We start from the raw sequence: 25,935 nt of genomic DNA, 5'->3' as shown, positions 1-25,935 counted from the left end.
CTGGAATAGAAACCTATTTGAATGCTGGATAAACAGCTTTCTTTCTCTTGAGAACAGATTATTGCTACCCACAGGTAAAAGTCAAGTACATTTTTGCTGAAAGCTGCTTGACTCATTTCATTTGAAAGGACCACCTCCTTGTTACTATTTTCTTTTCTTTTCTTTTGCCCTTGAAATAGTTGTTTCCCATACATAAGAGGAGAAAATGTAAGCCTGAAACTGCTACTGTAACATGACCTTTAGCGTTTCAGATGAGAGCGTGATATTTGCAGTGGGTGTGAGGGTGGGTTTTGCTTACATGCCTGGATGAGGATGAGGGAGGATGAAGAAAGAATACCCAAAGCATAGAGGGAATACTTACAGTAACTGCCAGAGGCAAGGCAATTCTCTCTCGTGTGGCATTTCACACAAAAATAAAAAGAAGTGAGTGTTACTCTAGACCTAAAGACTATTCACAATTGGAGCCATAGTTTTCAGTCTTCTCTAACCAGCCAGTGTGGACTCAGAGGAAAACCTGTTTTGGGAGGGGACTCTGGAGGTCATCCTGTCCAGCATCAGCACAGGGATAGTGACAATTTTATCCCACAGGTAACAACCTTTAATGTGAATTTCCTTCTGCATATCCTAGTGGGATTCCTCTGCTGTACTTTATGACACTTTTTTTTTTTTTTTTTGTGGATTTACTGGGAGCTTCAGACAAAGGTCTGCCATTTCTGCAAATGCTACAGTTGGCTATAGTTGGCAATTAGATCTCTCCTGAGTACCACCTCTCCTGGCTGAAGGGATCCAGCTCCCTCAGCTTCTTCTGGTGTATCGTGCAGGAGGACAGCCCTTCACCAGCTCAGTGGGGACTGGGAAAGTGAATCACTACACTACACAAAAATTAAAATGAAAGCAAAGAAAACCCCTATAGTCAGGCAGGAGGGACTTTTTGGATTTTTCTTCCCTGCTCTGTAGGGAAGAGACATTGCATCACACGAGTTCTTACAGAAGTTTCTGAGGAAGCGACACACACTTTAACTGCACAGTGTGTGCCTTCCCTGCTTCCGGCACACAAACTTCATTTCTCACTGTTAAAGACCTTGGGTCAACATTTTAAAGATTGCAGTTAGAAATTCCAATGCTGTAGCTGCATCTACATAGGGAGACTTTGGACCATATTAGAGATGAAGATCTGCTGAAGGCTCAAAAGTAGCAAGTCATCATTTGCACATGCAGTAATTATTTAACAATGTGCAACACACTGAATTGACCGGAAAGTTAGTAACCAACACTAACATTCATTAGGAACTGAAATTAGTACCAAGCCCCAAAATAGCTCCAAGTCTTTCATTTCAATGACAAGTTCCCTTAAAATTGTCCATTTTTCTCACTTGAAAAGCCACAGGATTTTATTTTTTCCTACCACTAAGGTGTGCTGTAGCTTGTTTAATCCCATCATGACACACTTTTTAGGTTGTGGATCCCTCACCAAATCATCTGCAGATAAAAAACTACGAGCTTGGAGACACGTGAAATTAATATTCCAGAATTTGTTGGTTTTTCTTAGGTAATCTTCATAGCATAATAAAGATGCCAAGTGCTCACTCAGCCAACAGAACTCACAGATAAAACTGCAGAGGTACATCACAAACATTGCTCATGCTTTCTTGGTCCACCTACTAAAGTAAAAAAAGGCTCAATTCTCTAGTGCCAATGCTCTCTGACACACTGCCACCAGAGGCAGCTGAGGCACCTCCTTATATATTGGTAGGATATGACCCACACACTGATTTTTTTTTTTTTTTTTTTTTTTTTTTTTTTTTTTTTTTTTTTTGGTAGGGAGTGGTTTGAAGCCTCTGCATGTAACCACCAGGTCCAGACCGCACTGGGCTGACTCAGCAGATGGCACAAGAAGGGCAAGGAGTTCCCGCCGCACTTGCGCACTTGGGAAAAGACACACAGAACTGGGATGCTTGCCTTCATATTTGTCATCAAAAATTGGGCAGCAGAAGGAGCAAGCACTTCTGGTAGCTACTTTGGACAATAAAACCTGGAAAGATACAAGTTCCAGGGGTTTCCCTGGCCAAGGGAAAAAAAGAAATAGAAGGAAGAAAAAAGAGAATCTGCTTTTCACTCATCTCTTCTGCAAGGAGAAATTTGCAAGCATCACACTTCCAAATACCTACTGTATTTGTATATACACATTTTACAAGCCTTTTTTGTTTTCCTTAATAAATACAATGCTGAAGATCTTGTGCGGATAGTCTCTGAGCATTAGGAATTGGTGTTCTGAGCTTTTCAGGACAGGACCCTTCACACTTAACTGGTTTTCACACTTCTCAGAGGTGTTAGTTTCGAGTCTACTGCAACATGAGTGTTAAACCAATAAGATCACTCTGTGATTCTTAAAGACAGAAAAGCTTTGTTCTGTATTTGTCTTAAATGAAGTTTAGTGTATCTCAAATAAAATTGCTAGTTTTGCTGCACATGCTGAAGCAATTGACAAATTAATTCTTTGTAATTTACCATTCAAATTCACAGTACTTTATTGCAATTTCTAGTCAGATTTGGGGGGTGAGTACAAATTAGTACTGTATTAAAACCTAATACAAGGCCAGACTGATACTTGAGATGAAGCCACATGGAAGAAGGGACTGAGAAGTGGCATAGATCCTCTCTACCTCCTTGCTACCACTGCCCTCTAGCCATTCAGGCAAGCTTTTGCAACCCTTCCTTCCTTGTTATAATTATCTCACACTTGATCACATTTGCAGCAAGTTAGCAGAGGCCTCAACTCTCACAAACCTGGTAGCAGAAAGCACACAACAATACATACAGTTCCTGTCTTCTGGAATGGAACTGCACACACCCTCCATCCTTCCTGCTATAAACTTGCAAAATGTGCCACAAAACAGCCATGCCCAGAAAGAAAACAACGTGAATTTATTTTTGTTCTTTTTCGCTCTGTATATTCAGTCTGAAAGGATTGTATTTACTCTCTTTGAAAGGGCATTTTTGAAAGGATGTTAAGTTTTTGGGTTTGTTATTCAAGCGATGTTGGCACAGAAAAAAAGCTTTATCAGTCATTACTGTTACTGCTGTACTGTGCACATTACAAGGATTTGACAACTGCAGGATTAATTTTGCAGGACACAGAGCAAGCTGGCAGGCAGAACCTCTTGGTTTGCCTGCTCATTGTTTGCTCTGCTTGTAATACTTTTCCTCTTTCAAGCTGTGGCTGGAGAGCAGAAATTAAAACATCACACAAATAAGACTTCTGTGATCTTTAAACTTCTATAGAACAGTAGCAAGTTCCTAGGAAGGCCGGCTTTCCTCGCTCTGTAGCAATGAACCCATTCAAATGGTTTGACCATTGAATCCTTGTTCATAATTTTAAAACAGAACATAAGGGAGCAGCCCCAGGCTGAAGCAATAGGACTGGACTTAAGTTACTGCAGGCTGCATCAACAGCATCAAAGGGCAGAAGAGAAGCTGCAACACCAAGGATGAAAATGGTCAGTAGGATCCAGGAACCAGCTGCACACATCCACACATATCTCCCCCAAACAGTGTTTTGATTCTCAATAAAGCTGAAGCATACACTATGTAAATAACATGAACTGAGAGAGCTTCAAAAGCGCATTTAGTCTTCAGAACAAAAGAACAGTCATAAAGAGGCAAGGACACACAATTTCCTTCTTAGATTTTTTTAAATTTTCATATAAGAACATTTTAACTTAAACTGTACAGTATTTACAGGAATTTCATTACAGATTTCAGCCCAACAATGACATTAATTTAGAGAAAGAGTATTAATAAACAAGAACTTTGTAGTTAAAGGACTGAACTATAAAAAAAAAACCACACTAAAGGAATCTACACAGGTCACCTTTCCCTGAGATAAAAGGTGTTTTGTGTTTGGTTTGTCATTTTGGTTGTGTGTTTTTGATTTTTGGGTTTTTGTTTTTTTTAAGACATGCTGAAACTATTAATTTGAGCCAAGTACAACATCTCTTACTTATTAATACTCAACTGTTTACATTGAATGACTTCAGAGCAACTGGTTACTCCTAACCCTGAGAAAAACAGGTTTTCTCGTGGAAGTTTCTTTTTCTACAATCTTCTATGAAGGATATAAAAAAAAAAAAAGTGAGTCTGTTCCAGGCAACTGTCTTGTTTCCACACATATCAGTAGATTTGACAATTTTTTTAAAACTATATTATTGACTTATGTGGAAAACCACACAAAACCAGATTTTATGTTTTTGTGCCAGCACTAGGTACTGCCCCAATACTTCACTGTTAACTGCAGATCTAATAATAGAAATTACAATGTCCACTCAAGAACAAGAACCAAAGAAGTTCTTAGAAATGTTGGCAGGTATGAGGCCAAAGTAAAGTTCTCTTTCACAGGATATAATGTTTTTGGAGTCTTATCTCATCACCCAAATCATCTTGAAGCCAGAGGAAAGGCGGACTGCTAAGCAGCCAGGACAAGAGTAAAATCAGCCAAAAAGGTTTGAAGTGGCAAAATCTTGTGTGTCACACTGGATAGCTGATAGGCCTATAAAAGGCATGAATATTAAATTATTTTCAATGTATAAATGTTAGGCACTTCCATATTCTGGATCAAGGTGCTTTGTATGAATATTCAGAAGCTCAAGCAAACTACTTCATCACAAGAATATTAATCAATTAAACTAACTCAATTAGGTGAAAATGTATAAATACTACCTGACAGGTTGCCAACCACATTGCTCAGATATGTGGTACTGCAGAACTGCAAAAGCAGGCTAACTAGCTGTAGCTGGAAAGGCATTTCCTTTCCCATCCCAAGAAATCCTCACACTGCAAGCTGCTGGACCGTATCCAAACTGAGATTACCACCATGACTTGTCCTACTCTTAGGCTTTCAATACCACTGCTGGCAACTGCTAAAAACAGGACTGGTGGTAACAGAGATTAGTGACCCAGAAACACATCCTGTCTCCCTGTGGCCTCACATTTTCAGCTAGTCACAGCTAGTAAAAGAATCCTGTGCTTTGTGCACCCTTAAACTTCCTTGTTTCACAACTATAAAAGCTGTAAGCTGGCCTGAGCAATTTAGACATCTAAACAATCCCTGTGCCACTAGGTAAGTATGCAGCACACAGAAGACAGTCTGCAGGGATGGTGCTAGTTCATTGGCTTCTGCATTTACAGTTCAGAAATTTTGATTAAAAAGTACATTTAACCTTGTTTTATTTCAAGAGCAATTCTGTTGTATATATATGTGATATAGTACAAAGCACTCATACCACTGTTCTTGATTTTCAGCTACTAAAATAACACCATCTTTCCAATAAAAGTGACTAGCTGCCATGACAAATTTTTCCCATGTTATGATATATTTTTGTGTCATTTCTTATTGATCTTAACATCACTGTTCTTAAAGATATCCTTATACTCACATTTGACTCCATGGGATTTGAAAGCTTCAGAAGAATGTAAAATGTAGTTGTATTGCAGGGGTAAGAGAAAAGAACCTGAGACAGTCAACTTGGTTTTAAAATGTGTCTATCTGCATTCCTCTTCCACTGTGTCAGCAAAGTAAAATCTTCCAGAACTTAGCTCACACAAATCTAAGATGCTAAGTCTTGGTTCTAACAGCACCAGGGTTTCCTGATACCCTGCTAAGAATGTAAATCTAATTTAAAAAAAAAAAATACATGCTTCTGACAGAATCTTGGTTTTGTGGCAGATACATCAAATCCACCAACTGCCACAGCTAATTCCTGACATTCCTAGACAACATCAACATTTTATTTCTTTTTTTGACAAAACTGACAGAAGGAAAACAAGCAACCAAGTGCAAGGTTAAATACTCTGAGCAGTTGCAAACAAAATACTCAGCAAATTGTCTGGTCAGAAACTTCTTCCCAAAAAACAAGACTAACTTTACAGTTTCTAATGTTCTCTTTATCCCTTCAGAACTAAGCTTAACTTAAACACTTCTCTGACATTTATAAATTCCTGAGGAATTTATTGCAATTCATATTCATCAACAAACCTCCAAACTCAGAAAGAAATTACATCAACTCCAATTTCTGCACAAGACACAGCCGCTCATCTACTCTGTAGACAGCCTGCTAGGAGCTTCAGTGATGAACCACATCACTACCTGGAAAGTCAGTTTAGTGGAAGTTTCAAGTGCAACTAATGCTGATTTTCAAAAAGCCTTCTTGTAACACCAAGAGTGTTGTTTTCTGCACCTCTGCCATGGGAAGACCTACACACTAGTGCATCCTCAGCAGTAAGTCACTAAGCACTGCCTTCTAGGAACTCAGCCCAGAACATGTAATTGAAAAAGTTGCTAGGGGGTCTTACTATGTTTGAATATAATGCAGAAACAAATCACAGCCAGCTAACAATTACTAACTGGGCTTTCCATGACATTGTAACTACAAAATTCACCTGCTTGATTTGGCTTTTCCTAAAATCATCAAAACCCTGGTAACCCATCTGTTACCTTCCTGTGAGTAGTGATGGGCAAAATAGCTATTGTCTTTAAATCTTTTGTACCATTGTGGTCAATATCTGATATATACAAGAATGGAAGCACTCCCGAAACTGCTGTATAAACTAACTTCACCTTAAGAATACTCACGTCACTGAGAAATGCAAGGGCAGAAGTACTATGACACTGGTTTTCCTTCAAAACCACCTGCTGTAACAGGCTAACAATTCTGATAATCCTATAGAAATGTCTTTTAAAACAAACCCACAATTTTGTGTGAATGGACCAACTTGTACCCGTAAATTGTTCTTTTTTTTCTGAACTAAACTTCATTAATAATTGCTATAAACATTTTCTACAAATAGAAAATACCTATCAAATCTTGATTAAAGGGAAATAAATGGATGGCATGGATTTCAATATGAAAAAATATATAAAAATGTAAAATTCTTATTACTCAGTTTTCAAAACTACAACTCTATGATACAAAATTCAGAAGGCTGTCAGATGACAATAAAACTTATGAAGTACAACTTAATCACACTATTTTCTATTGTCTTGAGACATATTTTTAGAGGGTGATTTTATGTAGTTCCTGAGTTATGTTATTAAAACAGGTGAAATGGCAGTGATTATCATCCTGCTAGAAAACCTGCTTGGAAGAAAATATAATAATTTCTATTTAGAGAACATATTGTTCTAAAAATTAGGATAAATGTGTCCCAGAAGAAACCAGGCTTTTGAATTTTGAGGACATCTTCTAAAGAATTTATGCAACCACCCATTAGTCTTTTTTTTTTTTTCAGTGATGATCAGTCAGCTTGCTAACTAACATATTCTGCCAGAATGTGACATGGTTACTCACACGACTAGGTGATCCAAATGGGTGCTGCTGTACTGAAGTTAACAGCAAAGACTACAAATAACTGGTACTTTCACAGGATTGTTAGGGTTGGAAGGAATCTCTGGAAGTCATCCAGTCCAACCTCCTGGCAAGGCAGGGTCACCTAGAGCAGGTGACACAGGAATGAGTTCAGGTGGGTTTTGAATGTCTTCAGAGAGGGAAACACCATGATCTCCTTGGGCAGCCCTTTCCAGTGTTCTGCCACCTACCCTCAATGCAAAGAAGTTCTTCCTCATGTGGAGGTGAACTTCTTGTGTTGTTTATGGCCATTACTTCTTACTTTGACATGGAATCAAATTCTTAAGATATACAGGAAGAGCTTATAGGCATAATCTTATTTAAAAGAAATAAGAGCATTTAATTTAATATAAAAATACTCCTCAAAAGAAAAAGATACCTCCAATAATGGTAAAAACTCTCAAACATTTCTTGCACATGTCTAATCTAGTGAAGGATTTCTTAAGCATTTGGTTAATTTAACTAATTTTGAACAAGATTTGAAGCAGAAGTGAATAATGGTACAGCTGCTGTTTTATAGTCAGTGGTATGTTTTCTATAGAGTATTGTTAAAAAACACAGCACTATTTCAATTAGGAAATAATGAGTTGTATCATATATAAAAGCATTTTAAAAAGTGGTTATTATGAATTTTCCCCACACTTTTTATGCCATTTTCAGGTACTATTTTCAATTGTTTACTGATCAGAACAAGTACAACTTGCAGATGTTCACAATTTAACCTAGACTTTCCATAACCTTCAGTAATGCTGTTCTTTCTCAGTTGTGGTTAAGCACTCCAGTTATCTTGGCTACTCAGTTGGCCTGTAAGCATTCACAGGCTGCTCTTCACCAACATCTATCATCAACATATCTAATGGAACGTGAGGCTTGTCATAGCCAGAAAAATTGAAGCAGCTGCTTGGAGTGACTGTTGGCTGTGTTTCTGCAGTAGAAATCTCTGACTCTGAAGACTTACTGCATGTATCCATTTGGCTACTGTTAGAAATGAAGTAACTCTCTTTTACATTGTAATTTTGTTCATCAGCATCAACAGAGACCTCCTCTGTGCTTTCCTGAATAGGCACATCCTCTACTTTGGCTGGTGCCTCTGGAGAAGGGACAGAAGATTCTCCGTCGCAGGAATTCACAGGACTAACAGTTTGTTCTTTTGGCTCTATCTCCAGCAAGGTTACTTCACCATTCACTGGCAAATCCAAGAGGCCTGATGTTACAGATATATACTTTCCCTCTGATCTTGGTCCCATTAAGGTGCCTGTGTTCAGGTTTCTCATCACATTGACCTTAAATGGGAAAAAAACAAACAACTTTGAGTTTAAAAGTTGGAAAAATATGCAAGTTGATAATAACAAATTTAACATCATTTTAACCAATTCCAAAACAAAACTGCAAAATTAAAATCAGGCACAGACACTGGCCTATGTCCGTAAGTTTAACCGTTCCAGTAACACTTGTATGCAAGATCTCAAAAATGCTTTCTTTGGGCAAGCATTTGCAAGAATCAAATCCATTTCATGTCACCCACTATATTGTGAAGTTTCCAATGTAGAGGAAAACAGCAAAAGAAGACAACATAATACTCTTCATCTGGGGAAACCTTTCATACTCTATAGCTAATGAGTGTAACTTACAGTGCCTGTGATAATTTCTGGTATCTGTCTCAACCAGGAGGGAAGTGAACAACACACCCAGTAACTATGCTGAAGTCTCTCAACTTACTTCACAGAGCCACTAAGCAGTCCCTCAAGGCTGCAAACTTCCATGTTTCACTTTGAAATCCCTCCACAGGTTGATAATATGAATTCTTTCAATGGCCAGGCCCCAGCTTGTTTTAAACAATTACAATATGCCTTCAGGCTGCTTAGATTCTTTAGACTTTTTTTTTTTTATGTCTTTTCAAGAGTACATACAAATGAAAAACAAAGTAGGGTAAATTTTCAGCTATTTGATGGTGTTCCCTAAAGATAATAGAACACCTAGGGAGAAAGAGTTAATAGTGTTCTTTCACAAATTTTGTAATTCACTATGTTTGTGTATCACACAGTATCAAGTATTATAGATCCATGAATTTCTTAATAAAACACACAATCACTGTTTTTTCAGATACTTTGTAAAAAAATAAACTGCCTGAAAATTCATATAGAGACAAATTTGGAAGAAAGAGATGTATACAAGAGAAGGAAAAATGAAGTAAAATAACATTAAGAAAAATTACAAATAGACACAAATAACCTCCCAGTCTGTACTAATGTAAGAACTGAGAGGGCCATCAAAACCAGATTATCCAATCTGACTCTGCTTTTTGAGTCTTCTCTGATTAAAAGGTTGTGAGACTGTAGCTGCACATTCATACCTTCAGAGTGTGCTAACTTCATTAGAAACTGCTTTCATCTCTCACTTCAGTCTGATTCTCTTACCCCTCTGTAGCCCTAATACCTGTTGATGCTACTCTGTGGCTAAGGCTGGATCCATAAAAGCATTACAATTTAGGAAAACCAACCAGCCAAACAACACCACCACAAGTCAAGCAAACACTCCCTGAAGAGCAGTTACTGGTCACCTAAGTTAGTTTTACAAACAGCTGTGTGAACATCACTAAGGTGAGGCAATCCCCAAGGGAATCAAGGTCTGACACTGAAGAGTGCATTCAGGTGGCTCTTAACACACTACAACTAGCTGCCACTCAACCATCAGTGTCTCTGGATCTTCATTTTCTGTTCTGGAAACAGAATACTACATAAAGAATATTCAGAGTCATTTTCATGAGAATTCATGGAAATGCTTAAAAGTTAGTTGCAATCAATATGTTAAGAACACCTTAAAGGATTAATGTACTTTTTGAGAATCTCTTTATACAGGTATATTGGATATATATCCAAAATATTAGGTATCTATGCTATACAACACTGATCTTGAAGGGATCAGCACCTATAGTTTTTTGGGATGGGGGTTAGCAAACATCTGACTCCAGTAATCACAAAGCAAGTGACAAGAGAAGGTAATTCTTTGTGTAAGGTGGAATACTTGAGGAATGTGAATTACAACAAAGTATTACAGAAACCATGGTCAAAAGCTGCATTTTCAGCTTTCCATCTCTCCCCATACTAGTACACGCTAAACTTAAAGTAAAAAACAAAACCCAGTGAGTTCTTGTTTCTGTCCTAAAAACAAGAACTGTCTTGTTTCTGTCTTGTTTCAGCTCTAAAAAATCATTAAGAAGTCCTAAAATCTGTTAAGGGATCACCTTGCATTCTACACAGGTCAAGCATTTCACAGTGAGCGCTGACAATACTTTGAGACTTTGGGGATAAAATGCATATTCTCTGTGCAACTACATCCAAGACTTCTCAAAAAAAGGAAACCCATTTTTCTCTTGACAAGTTTCTGACCAGGGCAAGATGGTGCAAAGACACTCCTATTCCCATTCATAAAAGAAGGAAGTGATCAGAAGAAAAAACTCCTGTGCATTTCCCGGTATCAAAGGTTTTTTAGAAGTCACTGAGTCATGACTAAAAGACAATTCAGCAACTTATGCAGTTGTTTCTAGCTTGAAAGATAAGAATCAGTTTATTACAGTAACTGAATGCTTATTACAGTAACATTCAAAAGATCTTAAGTAACAAGGGTAATTAAGACACGGTTGCTATTTGAAGTATTTACTATAGGTAAGTTAATATTTTTCTTTTATTCACATTACCTAGCAAACTGACAGGCAGTGGTGGTTATCAGCAATATTTCCTGGCATGTGCAGGTACTCACATAACTTCCTGTCTTCAATAAGAGCACCTGAGCTTTCAGGTCTTTCACTGTCTCAACAGACTAGTGAGACAACCTGCTGAAAGTGAGGCTCAAGGGCACAGATAAATAACATATCCCAAGGAATCCATAACAGTTAAAGTAATTACCAATTCCTTCTTAACTTCCTTTTCTAATGATGTGTCCACCTATGAATTCCAAGTAATTTTCAGGTGTACATTTCATGAAGGAGAGTTTGAGACTCCATTTGAAACCCCATTTCAAATCTTATTAGGATGATGGCAAAAATCTTTGTGGTCTTTGCATGGTTCCACAAAACATGAATGCTATGTAAATTTATAAAGAGAAGACTATGTGACTGCCCCCTAGAGATGCTCACAGGGAAAAAAAAAAGTTTTCACAAAAGCAATGAAGCAGCTTCTCTCTTGTAATATGACAATTATTTGTGGCAAGTGTCAATCAATATTTACAGGAACAATTAATTTCTCCACATCAAAAATATATGTTGTATAACCAAGAAAAACCAGAGCTGCAAAGAAAATTCCCAAGTGTTTTCTGAATATCCTTAAGTGTTCTACAAAGAGCACAGCCTTGTTGTTCCTGTCAGAACCAGAAAAAGCACCAGCAGAAAACAGAAAAGTGGGCTTAAGTAAGACTCAACTTTCACTTTTCTCTTGAGAGTAAATGTTTTCTACTCCCAAAAATATTTTCCACCATTCAGAGATAAAAGACACTGAAGAAGAAGACAGGGAAGTTAAAGCAAAGAGAGAGAGATGCCCACAGCACATCAGAAAATTATGGTCAGGTTCCTTTAAAAGTGGGTAAGCCCTTATCACAAATCTTAGAACAAAAATCTAGTACAGGAATAGCCACAGGACAAATTGCAATGACTGAAGACAATGGGTAGAAAGAGAAGACAGCTTCCTGCAATACTTTTTGTGAGATAAATGAAAAGGAGTTTCAACTCCTGAACTGCTGGAACAGATTCCTTTGATCCAGGCAGAGGACTAACATGACATCTTGTAAAGGAATCTGTCCCGTTTCACATATGCATGTTCCTGGTAGGATCCTATTGTTTATAATGATGCTTAGACATTTAAACAAACATGTTTTCTGATGAAGACAATCATTCATTGCCTATATCAAAAGACAGCTGCACTGTGGAAGTAGGACTAAGACATGACGGATATGTAATTCCTGCGAGTCACAAATAGCATAGAAAAGACAGTATAAAAGCTCTGGAGCTCTAATTAGCAATGGATTTTTTTTTCCGTTCTGAGTATGTAAGACTGGCAAAGGTAGCTGCTTAATGGGTACTCTTTCTTATTTTCCCTTCTGCTGGGAAATTCCAAGTGCTGGAGGTCACTCAAATGATGTTTTAGCATCTACTTAGAGGTGCCAGGAAGGAGATCACAGAAAATTAGCAGTCCTAAGGTAGGAAATCTTGCCCAGCCTTTTAACAGATGGAAAAACTCCCTAGATGTTTTATTTTCAGACAATCTCAGCTAAGGCACAATGATCATAACCTGTACAGAAAGAAATGCCTAGTATTCAAAGGTCAGTGACAGGCTCCAAGTGCCATTAAGTCTATAGAGATAATGTCATATAATCAAATGTATCATTCATATTAATTAAACTGTTTGTTCATTACTTTAAATGATTAACCATAAAATAATTATGCTTAAGCTATTAATTGCTCCTTTTACATTCCCACAGTATTCACATTACCTGTACTAGAACTACCTCTATGGGCTCTACAACTTATATTTGTCATTAGAGACTTCACTGGAAATGGACAGAAATACAAAATACCCTGATTTGGAAGGGACCAAAAAGAATCAGTGTCTACTTCCTGGCTCCATCCAGGACAGCTTAGGAGTTAAACCACACATCTCAGAGTATGGGCCAAATGCTTCTTGAATAGGACTTAGGAAGTGACCACTTCCCAGGAGAGCTTGTCTCAGTGTCTGACCACCTAGCTAACAATATTTATAAATAGTTACAGGCTTTATTCAGCTCCTTAGAAATAAAATATGATGTAGGATGTGAACCATACTGTGGTACTGGAACCTAGGAACCAAAAAGTAACATCTAGCCCAGTAAAATGAGAATATGGGCACACATACAATGACTGGTCTTCACAGAAATTACTGTTGTGTGTACATAAGACACAAAGTTACATATTCAGACAAGTACACACTGGTGTGAACATAACAAAAAGTCTCCAGCGTCCGCTTTGATATTGGGGCCTAGCTGAGGATATCAGAGAGGTTTCTTTCATCTGATTTTTTAAAGCCTACAGTGTGAATGGCTACCTCCAAACTAGTCCCCTGGCTCCATCACAGTCCATGGAAAGAAACAGGAATTTTAGAAAGCATTTTGTCTGACCAGATGTGCATGGACTAGATCACTGCTTTACTACAAAGGGACCACCTCTGGCTTGGATATCTTCATTTAGTTGGAGCAATCTCACCTCCTGATAGTCTATTCTAAAAAACATAGATTCCAGAGGAATCTTGGGCATTGACTATGGAGAGGCCATTTTAAAGGGTTTTGAAACTGAAGAGCATGGAATCAAAGACTGTTGTCTACTCTCTCTATAAATGAGACTTCCTCCATCCACTGAGAAGATACCCTTGCTCTGATTCCTTTTTACTACTGCCTCAGTTGGCAGCTCTTTGAAGTTGTGGTAGTTCATTTGTTGTGACTATCATGATACCAGGAGAATATTACAACAGTAGTTCTTAGATACTCCACTCTGGCCTGACATGAAACCAAGGAGTGCTGCTGCTCTTTAAGGAACATCCACTTTGTTTCCTAAGGATGGCTACAGGAAGTTTTAAAGATAGAGCAGCTGTTGACTTCTCTTCCCTGTGACTGCTCTGTGTGAGAACAGATTTCTGCATGTCCTCCTTCCCTCTTCCTACAGAACTATTACTCCCTCCCCTTACTCTGCACATTACTAAGAATATTGTAGTAATTAGCAGAATTGCCAAGACTACCATTTAATGAAGGAATCTCACAGCTCCTGTGACAGGACAAAAGGAATTGGGCACAAACTGAAACACACAGATTTTTTTCTGAAGGTAAGAAAAACTGTGAGGGTGGTGTAACATTGGAATAGATTGTCCACAGTAGCTGTGGAGTCTTCTTCCTTGCAGGTATTCAAAAGCCATCTGGATATGCTCATGGCTAACCTGCTCTTGCACTCGAGCAAAAGGCTTTGGGTAGATGACCTCTAAAAGTATCTTCTCACATCAGTGATTCTGTAGTTTTGTGTCTCTGCTGCTAGAGTGAACAGTGCTAGGTATGCACACACAGATTTTAAGAACCAAGTTCACAAACTAGACCAACTACTGCTACTTCAGTTAGAGACTGAAGTCTAGTCCTAAAAAACTAAGAAGCATCTGGTTGCAAATGCTATCAGAATATTAGACTGGTATAAATCCTAAATATCTATGAGACGATGGTAAAAAAGTAATAAATACCCAACCAAACAAACCCAAGAGATTGGCATAAACATACAGTAGTTACAGAACTTACCAAAGACTTAGGCAGCTGTATGTTGTTTTTCCTTAGTTTCTTGCAGCCACAATATACTGTCAGTATTACCGTCAAGATCCCAATAACAACACACAGAATGATGATACCATGTGCACCTAAGAAGTTAAAGCAAAATCTACTAGGAATTTTGGAAAAACAAGCCACTGCTGTATCATTTAGAATATCTTTAAAAATTGTAATAGCTCAGAATGCTTAGCTGTAATGTGTGAATTTGTCAATCTACTACCTTTTTTCACTCAGGAAAACTTAATCCATAAGACATTTATGGAGTAAATAAAAACTAGAATGGCAGAAGCTTTTCAGTTTATATAAACATAGTCACACTTTTATAGAAATAAAGGAATTTTCCAACTAATTTTTTGTTCCTTAAAGATGACAGATGGGGATAATGAGATTTGTACAACTTCTATGTGATAGCATATTAACTGACATAACTACACAGAGTTTATGTACAATAAAAGTAAAATATGGTATCTTCCAAAACACAGAATTGTTAACAATTACAGCAGGACTCCATTAGTCTGACTCTCCTTAATGCCCTCCCTCATCCAGCTGCTCCTGTGCATTCAAGAGGACTGCTTCTATATATTTTATCTCTTTGCTGAAATTACAAGCTATGATGAAGTACAACCACAGTGTGTGTAAGAGGTTCAGAGTTAAAAATTTGGGTCACTATTTGCCTTTTGTTCTCTTTAATTAAGAAAAAGACAGTACTAGTTTAATTTAGTGACCATAAGTTTATAGTTGCTTCCAGTTAAAAGTCTATACATATTACCCTCAGTGATGAGACTGAGCAAAAGGCCAGTTGCTAGAACAGACAATGCCTATGAAAACCACATAGGTCAATGAATGATCCATTTGTGATTTTTTTAATTACACCAGTGTTTATGTGCAATAGAAATATGTTTTGTAATACCAACACAGGAAAAACACCCCAAAAAAATTCAGTGTCACTTAAAAATAATACATGATTTGTAATGGTCAGAACTGTCAAAGTGCATTTGGAAAAGATTGACTAAGCTTTCCCTACTTTTTCTATTCTCCCAAGGGCACCCCAAGCATCAAATACTTGCTAGATCAGATCTGTCTTCAGATTCAGTTTTTTTTTTAATATAGCATTTGAATCCTCTTACTCGAAGTCTGCCTGAGAGGAGCAGGAGTGCAACTTTCCTCTGATGGAGTGCCAACCATCAGAGAATCAAAAATTCCTTTTGCTGAAACACAGTAAGTGGAACTTTCAGTAAGAACTGGGATTTTGAGGCTACACTTATGCATTGTACAGTTGTCCTCATAGAGCTCTTCAGTCTGAAAAAAATGGAAGACAAGTTATATCATTTGACTCACTAGAACAATGTTACAGTACCTTCCACTACTTCAAAAAATGTTACAACACTACTAGATGTGCTTCCTACATCACTCATATGCCTTGCAAAGGCTGAGTGACCATCAGCTTACTGGCTACCTTAAGATGCTATATTTGATCAGAGCATGGTATTTTCCACCTAAAATTTTTTGCTGTACATAGTAGAGATTCACATTTATAAAACTTGCACCTGGATGCATATGAAAAGCTAATATAAGTAAACACACTTGTTGTAATTTTCCCCACCTTCACCCCCCATGACTGCTAAATAACCTTGTATAAATACCTTGAAAGGCAATTTTCTTAAATGAAATGTCTCTTTAGACAAGTGAGAGGGGCACAAGTTAAGTTATCAGTGTTTTACCATGTATGAAGAAACAGCAGCATGTGATTGAGTAACACTTATCTCATGTACAGTTAATGTAATAATCTAATTTTTGTTGCAAGCACTCATTTGGACAACTAAAATACAGACCTTTCATTCACATATCTCATTGTAAAGCACTCAACATTTTAGGTGTTCAACTGTTTTCTTGGTACCTGTTAGCTCCATGCGTCATAGGCATAAATCCCTTGTACAGGCATTTAAGGTAAAAAAGTGGTTTCAATTTTGAATTTTATTTTTGGAACCTACCTTATTTTCACTATCCCGAACAGTCACCAAGTATGCAAGATTTGAATAAATGTCTTCAATACAAGAAAGAGGGAATACAGGATGGTAAATATCAACCATGATTTTATCACCATGTCTTGAGATATTCAGTTTTGGTGGTCCTATTTTTCCTGCAACATATTGCACCATTGCTATTAGGCCAAAGCTTTTAACATAAAATGCAGCATTTATTGTTAGCTTTCCAAAATTCAGAGATTTGAGAAGAATTACATCTTTATTTCCATGCTGTGAATATTGCATAGGTGTGGTAAGACCTCTCTGTTGCTTAGAAGTAATGGAGGCATTTGGATACATTAACTAATCAGCTTCTAAAATGGAAGCAGATTGTCCATTATGAATTTCACTAATAAGCAATTTAACTTCCCTACATGAGTCAGGCCATAAAAATTCAGCTGACAACAGAAAAAGCTAACAGCAATTAAACATATACATGAACCAAACACAAGATCCTGCTAACTAGATCCCACCATAAATCACCTCAGTTAAAAACAATACTGCACTGAAACAAAGGCTATATTAAAAGCTAAACAAATCCCACCACGAGCACCATTTGGAAACTCTGGATTTCCCATGGCAATGGCCTATGTGAATTTTTCGTGTCTAATGGTCTGACTGAATATAAGTTTCTTGTTCAATGGGAAAAGGATTTTGTCTCTTTTCTCCATATATGGCTACCAATTTTCTGGAAACTGTCACACTGACATTAGCACCATGACGTGTTCCTTTTGTCAAACTATAGAAACCAGCCAGTATTGCAAGTAATAGGACTGCTGAGTGGGAACAGAGTCATAGCAGAAAGCAAAGAGGGACTCCACTCCTTCGGCTCCAGCAATTCAGGGAATAGACAGAATTCAGACAGAATCTCATGGGCCAGCTTCTCCCTGAAAGCTGTTTTGGATGTTTGGAATGGAGCAAGCACGGTAAGAAGTCTCTCAGTCTTTTCTGACTCTGGTGCATTTCCTTTGCACTGCACATGCAATGCCAGGGCCTGCCACACTGGACTGTAGACACAAAATTTACTTTTACAGTACTGATGTTAAAGTCTGATTTTTTCCAAACCAGCCTAAAGGATTTACATGAAGAACTAGTAACTTAGTTATCCAGTATTTATCCAGCTTTTAGTATTCCCTAGGTACCTGAAGCTATCAGTATATGGCATTCTAGTGTCAAGCAATACATTGCTACTTCAGAGATGCCTAAAGGTCCATGTTGTCTGGTAACAGTTTCCTACCCTAAACTGGTGTCTGGAACATGGGAAGAATTCAGAGTGCACCATCAGCATCACCTTCTTGCCTTTGGACATTTTGAAACAAATACTCAGACACCAAAGAGTAAGAGCTAGCGAGCACCATGAAGTTCCTACTAAGCATCATCATGATTCATCTCATCCTGGACTCCTGGCTTTAAGGTATTCCCAAATGCAATGCAGTAACAGAGCAAAAGGAATAATTACTAACTCTCTAAATGCTTGGAAAAAATTACAAGGTTTAGTTTAGATACAACTTACCATGCCTTTGCAAAATAAACTCATTTGCCTCAACATATTCAGACTGTTGTGACCCAACAACAGCTTTAACTTGAAGCCAATGAGATGAATAAGGGTCACATATTTCCTTTGAGAGATCACAAAAATGAGCTGAAGTGTTCACACAGGTTGAGACATTCTTATAGTGACCTAAACTGCAAAACAGATCAAGTAATAATTAATACAATTTCAACTGCACAATTCTGTATAATACACTGCCTGTAACAAAAAACTGTGAGGGTGTCCAGGACCTGTGAGGGCACAGATTGCCCAGTGGCAATCTCTCAGATTGCCCAGTGTGGAGTCTCTTCCTCTTGGGATATTCAAAAGTCAATTGGACATAATCATGGATGACCTGCTCAAGCAAGGGGTTTGGACCAGATGACCTCCAGAGATCCCCGCCAACCTCAACCATTCTATCACTTGACAAATTTTGCCTTAATTTACACTTGAGCAACCTTCACCCTATGTGACTTCACTGCATAGAAACAAGAGAATTTACCATGGACTGACTACTTTTATGTGCTTCTAGAGAATATCCGGTATAGGAAATAATAAAATAGTAAGAACTTACTTGTAAGGCTTGATTTCCACAATAAAATGAGGAATTTCAGACATAGGTGGGTACTGCCAATGCAAAACTGTTTTGAAATTTTCAGATGTTACTACAATCCCCGTTGGTGAAGGCACTAGAATGAAGAGAACAATTGCACTTTGATAAACAGCCCTTGCAAACACAAGATTGGCCAAATGTACTTCTAAATTATTTGCAAAAGGCAACCTGCTAAACATAAAAATCACCAATACATCCCCTAAATGACCTAGTCTGTCACCAGTACAAATATCTATGAGCCCTGTAAGCTGATCTATTACTCACCTGTCCTGCAGAGACAGCTTTTGTCCGCTTTGCAACGTCAGATAACCCATGCCCACTGAAAGCAAGTCCATCAGACAGCCTGTATCAGGTGATGATTATACCTGTGTTGGTCTTTTACAGATATAACAGCAAGACAGGTTGTAAGACTTTACTCAAGTTAGAGGAGATTAGTCCAGTTCCTGTAGATTTCTCTTGCTGTTCAGAAATTGAAATGGAGTGGATGGGCTGGGAGATGGTACCAGAGCTGCAGTATCAAGGCCAGAATGCAACAGGTCTCCTAGGGTAAGCCTGGATTCCCTATGAATTTCTAACAGTCATACTTCTACCACTCCAGCAGTATCTTCAGTAAGCTGCGATGACCAAAATAAACTACAAACATCTGTAAGGAATTTGAACATTGAAGCTATAATGTAGTTCCTTTTGAAGGAACACATTTGAAGTACACTTAGCAAACAATGTCAGAGGTAATGTAGTAAAGCAATCCAAAAATAATGAGTTACACTGACAGTCTTCCTTGTGCAGCAAGTATCTGTTTCAAGCAGCAATCCCAAGAGGGATACCAAGGGACCAACTGCAGGGGAAGGAATAATACAGGATCCTGTAACTGTTAAAGACTGCCACATGACACTCAGGAAGAGACGAGAAATTACGGTCACTTAACTGAATTTAACTGTTACAACAGCTTCTCAATGTCTGGTTTGGCACCCCTAGTATTCTCAATGTGGCTTTTACAAAATGCTGAGTGAACTCAGACTTGCTCTTGTTCACAAAGCACGTACTATAACTTCACTCTGTGATATATTTAGGGAAAGTAAACAATTTTCACATCCTGAGAATAAGACCACAAATATAACACATTACTGAAAGTGATACGTAGAGGCTGAGATATGCTATTGACAACCACAAAGGTTTGATGTAATATAGGTCATTCTGCAAGCAGTACTGTGGTTTGTTTTAATACATACATGAGTGGTATTTCAGCTATTGGAAGAAAAGGAACATAATCATCAAATTCACAACCACAAGAAAAAAAAAGGTGACAAGTTGACAGAAGAGGCATCAAGCACACAGACAGGTGAAAGCACATAAACATTACTTCAAATATGCACTTTTAAGCCACAGTGTATCTAGCCTCAAAAAATTTAATTTTTGTGTACTATTACACAAAATAACCTGCTTAACATAAGGGGTTGACCCAGAGCACTGAAGGAGGTAGCAATTGTTACAGTAGGACTCCTCCATCATCTGCCTAAGGCTTGGGGAGGTCCCTGCTGATTAGTAACCAGCAATGCACTGCCTAAAGCAAAAATGAATTCAATGAACTGGACATTTCCAAGATATAAAAATGAGACAGCTTTCAAAGCCTGATCTTGTGCAAGACTGAACTTCCTTCCCTCATTCTAGCATTGTTGTATACACAGAGGGATGTGTCTTACACAAGCAGAATTCAGCTGAAGTGCAATAATGCACATAATAGAACAGGGCCTGATGAATCCACAATGCAGTTTATGATACAGCTATCTGAGACAACAGCGGCCCAAAAAGCAGCAGAAGTTCATTCAAGTCATATGTCACTTTTAAACATCATTTAGGCACTGAAATACAGACTGAAAAGCACAAACTGAAGCCTTGAAAAGACAAACTGAAAAAATAACAAGTAAAAATGTATTTTGAAAATTTGTTCCTTTTTTAGATTTCCATTAAAAACAAACAAATCCTTATACTCCCCAAGTGACACATCATAGGAAGACACTTATAAGCCACTTTAACAGGCCAAGAGGGACAACAGTTTGAACTTTGCCGTAGAGTCATGGTTAACTCATCATTTAAAGACAGACAGCTGCAACAGTAACCAGTTGGTCCCTTCTGGGCCCCTGACTGGGAGAAGTGTACCTTCCTTGTGCCAACGCTGTACTCTACCTACAGTTGCTTCAGCTCACAGATTCACAGAATATTCTGAGTTTGAAGGGACCCACAAGGATCACTGAATCCAAGTCTTACGTAAGCGAGTGGCCCATAGGGGGACCTGAGCTCACAAATCCATTTAAACTGCACCCAGAAAGGGTAGCAGTTCTGATGACTTCACAAATACAAAAAAGTCACTCTCTGTACCTTTTGCTACCCATGAAGAAAATGGAAAAAAGGTCAGATAAATTTGCACTACCTTTGAATGCTTCTGCAGTATTCTGCAGCCATATGCACTGAAAAAAAAACCCAAACAGAAAAAAAGGTGGCAATAAGGCAACCCATACTCTGAAAGATGGACTCAGAAAGCAGCAAGTCTATGCTAAGGATGAAAAGAAAACATAAAAAGAATTTAGTCTATCGCTGAAGGCTATATTTCCTTAAATTTTTTTTTGCGCCCTACTTGGGATTCAAAGGGTTTGAGATAACAACAGACTTGACTGGGATGTACCACACTAAATTTACAACTGTTAGTGCTGTTTAGCTACTGTGGCTTGCCCTGAGGCTCACTTTCCTGACTGTATATTCGAGCCCAGTGCTCTTTGCTTTCACTCACAGTAGTGTGCCTGGGAACATTCTGGTAACAGCCATGGCAATACACATGGGCTGGCAAGTGGCCATGGTATTGCTGTTTTCTGTGCTGCATCACACCCAGTACAAAAAGTGGGGGGAAGAAGGAGGAAGTGTGGGACATTTGGAGTGATGGTGTTTGTCTACCCATGATGGGGCCCTGCTCTCCTGGAGATGGCTGAACACCTGCCTGCCCATGGGAAGCACTGAATTAATTCCCTGCTTTGCTCTGCTTATATGCACAGCTTTTGCTTTCCCTATTAAACTGTCTTTATCTCAATCCATGAGTTCTCCAGCTTTTACCCTTCTGATTCTCTCCCCAGTCCTGCTGATAATGGAGTGAACAAGCAGCTGCATGGGGTTTGGTTAAACCTTGACAAAACGGTCCTCCTAATTACTTATATCCTCACTTCAATCTGTGCTAAATCAAACAAAACTGGCCTGCACTAAAAGCAGAGTTCAGCCATCTGGGGGCTAGACAAAAGTTAGGAGCACTGCCCAGCACCACAGGACCAAAACCGAGCAGGAAGAGGTCACTGCTCACCACAGGCTGCAGGAGCACCAAGCACATGCCGTGGGGAAGAATGGAGAATGTCTGTCAGAGCAGTGGTTCTGCCTTCTGCCACGTTCCCCTTCAAGGCAGCACACCCAGGTTAGCGTGGCCCCTCTCTGTGCACTTCTGGCCAGGCACTAAACAGGTCCTGCTCCTATCAGACTGCTGGAGGGGAGCTGCCTGTTGGCTGTGCTTGGCTGGGAGCTTGGCAGACTGGGAAGCACCAAGGAGCAAGGTGATGAAGAAATTTTGTACCTGAGAGATTACTGGCTTTCTTTTAAGAGGCGGCAGCCATGAGGTGCATGTGAAAATGCTTGCATGTGCTTGCCTTGGCCAACTTTCATTTATTCTTCCAGAAGAAACCCAGGACATACATTTCTCTTGTAATGCCACTCCCATACCTGAATGGTACTTCCTTAAAAAAGTTACTGAAAACAAGCCTAAATTAATGAGAGTAACAGCAATTTAAGCAGAAGGTTCTACCATAAGTTCTCGAAAGACCTCAAATTCACAAAGGAATTAGTTTACAAATTAAATGTGTACCATGATTGGTGTAAAATTTAAATATTGTACCATGATTGGTGTAAAATTTTAAATATTTACTGGACTGAATTTAAATTATTTCCCAAGTATCATGAATAAATATTATACAGAGTAGATAGAGCATTTTTACAGCTGCTATTTACAACAGAATGTTATTTTCTTAGGGCTCAGAGGTTTGACATTGTTCTATGGAGTTTTTATAATCGTTGTTTATTATAAAAATCTCCACAAGGTTGTAAGCTGTACTAAGAGGAGAGGTAGACTGAGATCACCATCTTGAGAAAAACCACAGCAAGTTGCACATGGTGGACACTTAAAAAATGGATGCAATAATACAAGCTAAATATTGTTTTATCTATTTTATGAGTGTTCATCCCTTTTGTTATAGCTGAGAAGTGTTGCAATTGATGATATCTAAATACAGCACTTTCTACCATCTAATTTGTTTTTGTTTGCAGCTTGACAGTAAATTGCTATGAATGTCAGTAATCTGAATCATAAACGACAACTCAAGGCCGCCATGATTACCACATACAACAGGAAGTCAGCTGCCTAAATGAACTACACACATCCTTGGAAATGTGGCTGACAATGTGCAGTAAGCACCTGCACCGCTACCACAGCCTCTAAATCTTCTTCACCTTGACCACAGACCTTGTCTTCCACAATACTAAAATAAAGACTGAGAGCTCCCATCAGCAAGTGCCCAGCTCCACTGTGGAGGAGGCCTGTCAATGCAGGCACATTAGGCACTCAGCTGCAGGAAATGCAGGAGGTGTTCCAACTGCTGCTGGGTTGTCTGGCTTCATTCCTTTTCTAAGGAAACGGTGTCCTACAATGGAAGGTGAAGATGACTGAACACTTCCTCATTACACACTCAGCCTTGATATATGTATTATACTACTGGCACATTGAAAGCCCTATAAGATTTAAGGGGAAAAAACAGTCATACAACTGTTACCATGGAAATTCTGGGCTCCTCAGTACAAGAGAGACGTGAAGTTCATGGAGCGGGTCCAGCAGAGCTACAAAACTGATCAAGGAATTGGGGCATCTCCGTTATGAGGAAAGGCTGAGGGAGCTGGGCCTGTTCAGTTTCATGAGGAGATGACCGAGAGGGGACCTCACCAACATCTACAAGTACCTGAGGGAGTAGTGCCAAGAAGACAGTTTCTCACCGGTGCCAAGCAACAGAACAAGAAGCAAAGGGCAGAAACTAACATACAGAAAGCTCCACCTGACTATGAGGAAGAACTTATTTATTATGTGAGTGACCAAGCACTGGAATAGATTGCCCAGAAAGGCTGTGGAGTCTCCCTCACTGGAAATATTCAAGAACTATCTGGATGCAATCCTGTGCCATGTGCTCTAGGATGACCATGATTAAGCAAGAAAAGACTGGACCAGGTGACCCACTGTGGTCACTTCCAACCTGACCCATTCTGCTATTCTATACGTGACAGCATCATAAACATGGTTCAGACTTCCCTTTCTACCTTAATTCTTCCCCTGTAGGTCAGCACATCTGTTTGCATCAATAGTATAACAAAGCAAGGACATGTTATTCATCATTACATATAAAACCAGCATTTTCATTCAACTAATACACAGAATTGCCAATTAGAATTCCCTTCATGATGCTTTTGTTCACTAAAAAGAAAGGGTTTACCTATAGCAGCTGTGACCAAGCTGAATGCAAGTCACCAACAAAATACTGCTGGAGTTTTCAAAACTTAACTCAAAAATACATTCTGCTCCTTTGAGCTGAGGGTTTGCTGCACCCGCACACAGAAAAGTGAGCTTTCTGCTTCTAGGCAGCCTGCCGTTTTTAGCACCACTAGTCCATATCAGGCAAAGCTAAGCAGACTTCCAAAGCATGGTGTGGCCCATGTCCAGGGGCAATGAAGTTCAGTCACTTCACCTAGACATGGATCTGAACTCCAAGAAATCTCCATTTGAAGAATCCAAGGAGCCTGGGCACACAGCCAGCTCTCACTAGTCTCAATAAGAATTAAATGCATATGCCCTTTTGACTATTACACAGCAACCTCTGTTCTTAATGAACTTTTCCAATTTAAAATGAAACTAGTAAGCCTGACTATTTCTTTCGTAGTTTGCTTGCCGTGCAAACAGAGACACAACGCTGTTCTCCGTTGGCAAGCCACTCCTCCCCAGGAGTGCTTGGCCAAAATGTGCGTGTTCCAGGCCGTGATCCCGATACCTTCTTTACACTCACCCAGTCCCGTGCTCCCCATTTTCGCACCGAAATTCCCAGTTTCTCTACTTCTTTAGACATATGAAGTCATAAAGCACAGCGGAGCAGGCCTGTCCGACGCACACGCCGCTCCTGCTATGCGTGCCAAAAATCGCGCACACCCGAAACAAGGCTGATGTCACCAGCGCGCCGCCGGCGCGCCAGCAGACGGCCTCCGGACCCGAGAGAGCTCGCCGGGCCCCTCGGCGGGGCAGCGCGGCACAGCCCCGGGGAGCGGGGGCTCCTCCCGCCGCCGCCCGGCCGCTCGCACTGCCCCGATGGCTCCCTACGCCCGCAGCGGGCGGCGGCAGCGACGCGGGGCCGGCGGCCCCACCGGCTCGGTCACGGAGGGTTCCGGGACAGGGCGCGGCACGGCCGGTGCCGGTGGCGGTGCCGCCGGCCGTCGGGTGACCCGTGCTGCCATCAGTCGGTCGGCCTGCCCGGGCCGCCCCATCCTCCCGCCTCGCCCCGCCCCGCCCGTTACCTGCGGGCGGCTGCTCCTCCTGGGAAGCCGCGCTCCGGCGGGGCGCCAGCAGCGCCGCGACAGCCAGGAGGGACAGCAGCACCCACATGGCACCGACGGGGACCGAGCGGAAACCGCCCCGCACACAGAGCCCCGCGGCGCTCCCGGTCCCACGGCCGCTCTCCGCCCAGCCCCGCTGCGGCGCCTGCGCCGGGCAGGAAGGGGCGGGATGCCCGGCAATGATAGTGCGGGGGCGGGCGGCGGCCCCGGGGGTCACGGGCGGGCAGCGCCCGAGGGGCGCCGCGGGAAGGGGAGGAGGGAAGCTGCGGAACGGTGGGTTGGCGGCGGCCCCAGCAGGGAGGGGACGGGTTTGCTCCGCGATGCCCGCGCTGGCTTTGTCAGTGCTGTGTTTTGCGTGCTGGTGCTGGG

At 40.1% G+C, this 25,935-nt stretch overlaps 1 protein-coding gene across 1 annotated transcript; it reads right to left on the bottom strand.

The window, feature by feature from the left end:
• Positions 1 to 5,781: 5,781 nt before the first annotated feature.
• IFNGR1 (interferon gamma receptor 1) lies at positions 5,782 to 25,653 on the bottom strand. The gene is made up of 7 exons (XM_068184861.1): positions 25,528 to 25,653; positions 18,856 to 18,970; positions 18,264 to 18,436; positions 16,718 to 16,866; positions 15,854 to 16,025; positions 14,700 to 14,815; positions 5,782 to 8,683 (listed from the first exon to the last, which is right to left on the bottom strand). Exons 1-7 carry the CDS (start codon positions 25,613 to 25,615, stop codon positions 8,192 to 8,194), a joined length of 1,305 nt encoding a protein of 434 aa, XP_068040962.1. The 5' UTR covers positions 25,616 to 25,653; the 3' UTR covers positions 5,782 to 8,191.
• Positions 25,654 to 25,935: the final 282 nt, after the last annotated feature.

The sequence above is a fragment of the Anomalospiza imberbis genome, chromosome 3, assembly GCF_031753505.1.
Source record: "Anomalospiza imberbis isolate Cuckoo-Finch-1a 21T00152 chromosome 3, ASM3175350v1, whole genome shotgun sequence".
In the NCBI taxonomy this organism is placed as follows: Eukaryota; Metazoa; Chordata; class Aves; order Passeriformes; family Viduidae; genus Anomalospiza; species Anomalospiza imberbis.
The sequence above is the reverse complement of the archived record's forward strand: the minus strand, read 5'-3'. Positions and strand labels throughout refer to the sequence as shown.

What these genes read in the sequence shown, in the direction of transcription:
- IFNGR1 (XM_068184861.1), bottom strand. Translation starts at nt 25,615, where the DNA reads ATGTGGGTGCTGCTGTCCCTCCTGGCTGTCGCGGCGCTGCTGGCGCCC. An exon ending in GTGGAAATCAAGCCTTACAA is followed by an intron (nt 18,437 to 18,855) that starts GTAAGTTCTTAC and finishes TCTGTTTTGCAG; the next exon opens with TTTAGGTCACTATAAGAATG. An exon ending in TTCGGGATAGTGAAAATAAG is followed by an intron (nt 16,026 to 16,717) that starts GTAGGTTCCAAA and finishes CATTTTTTTCAG; the next exon opens with ACTGAAGAGCTCTATGAGGA.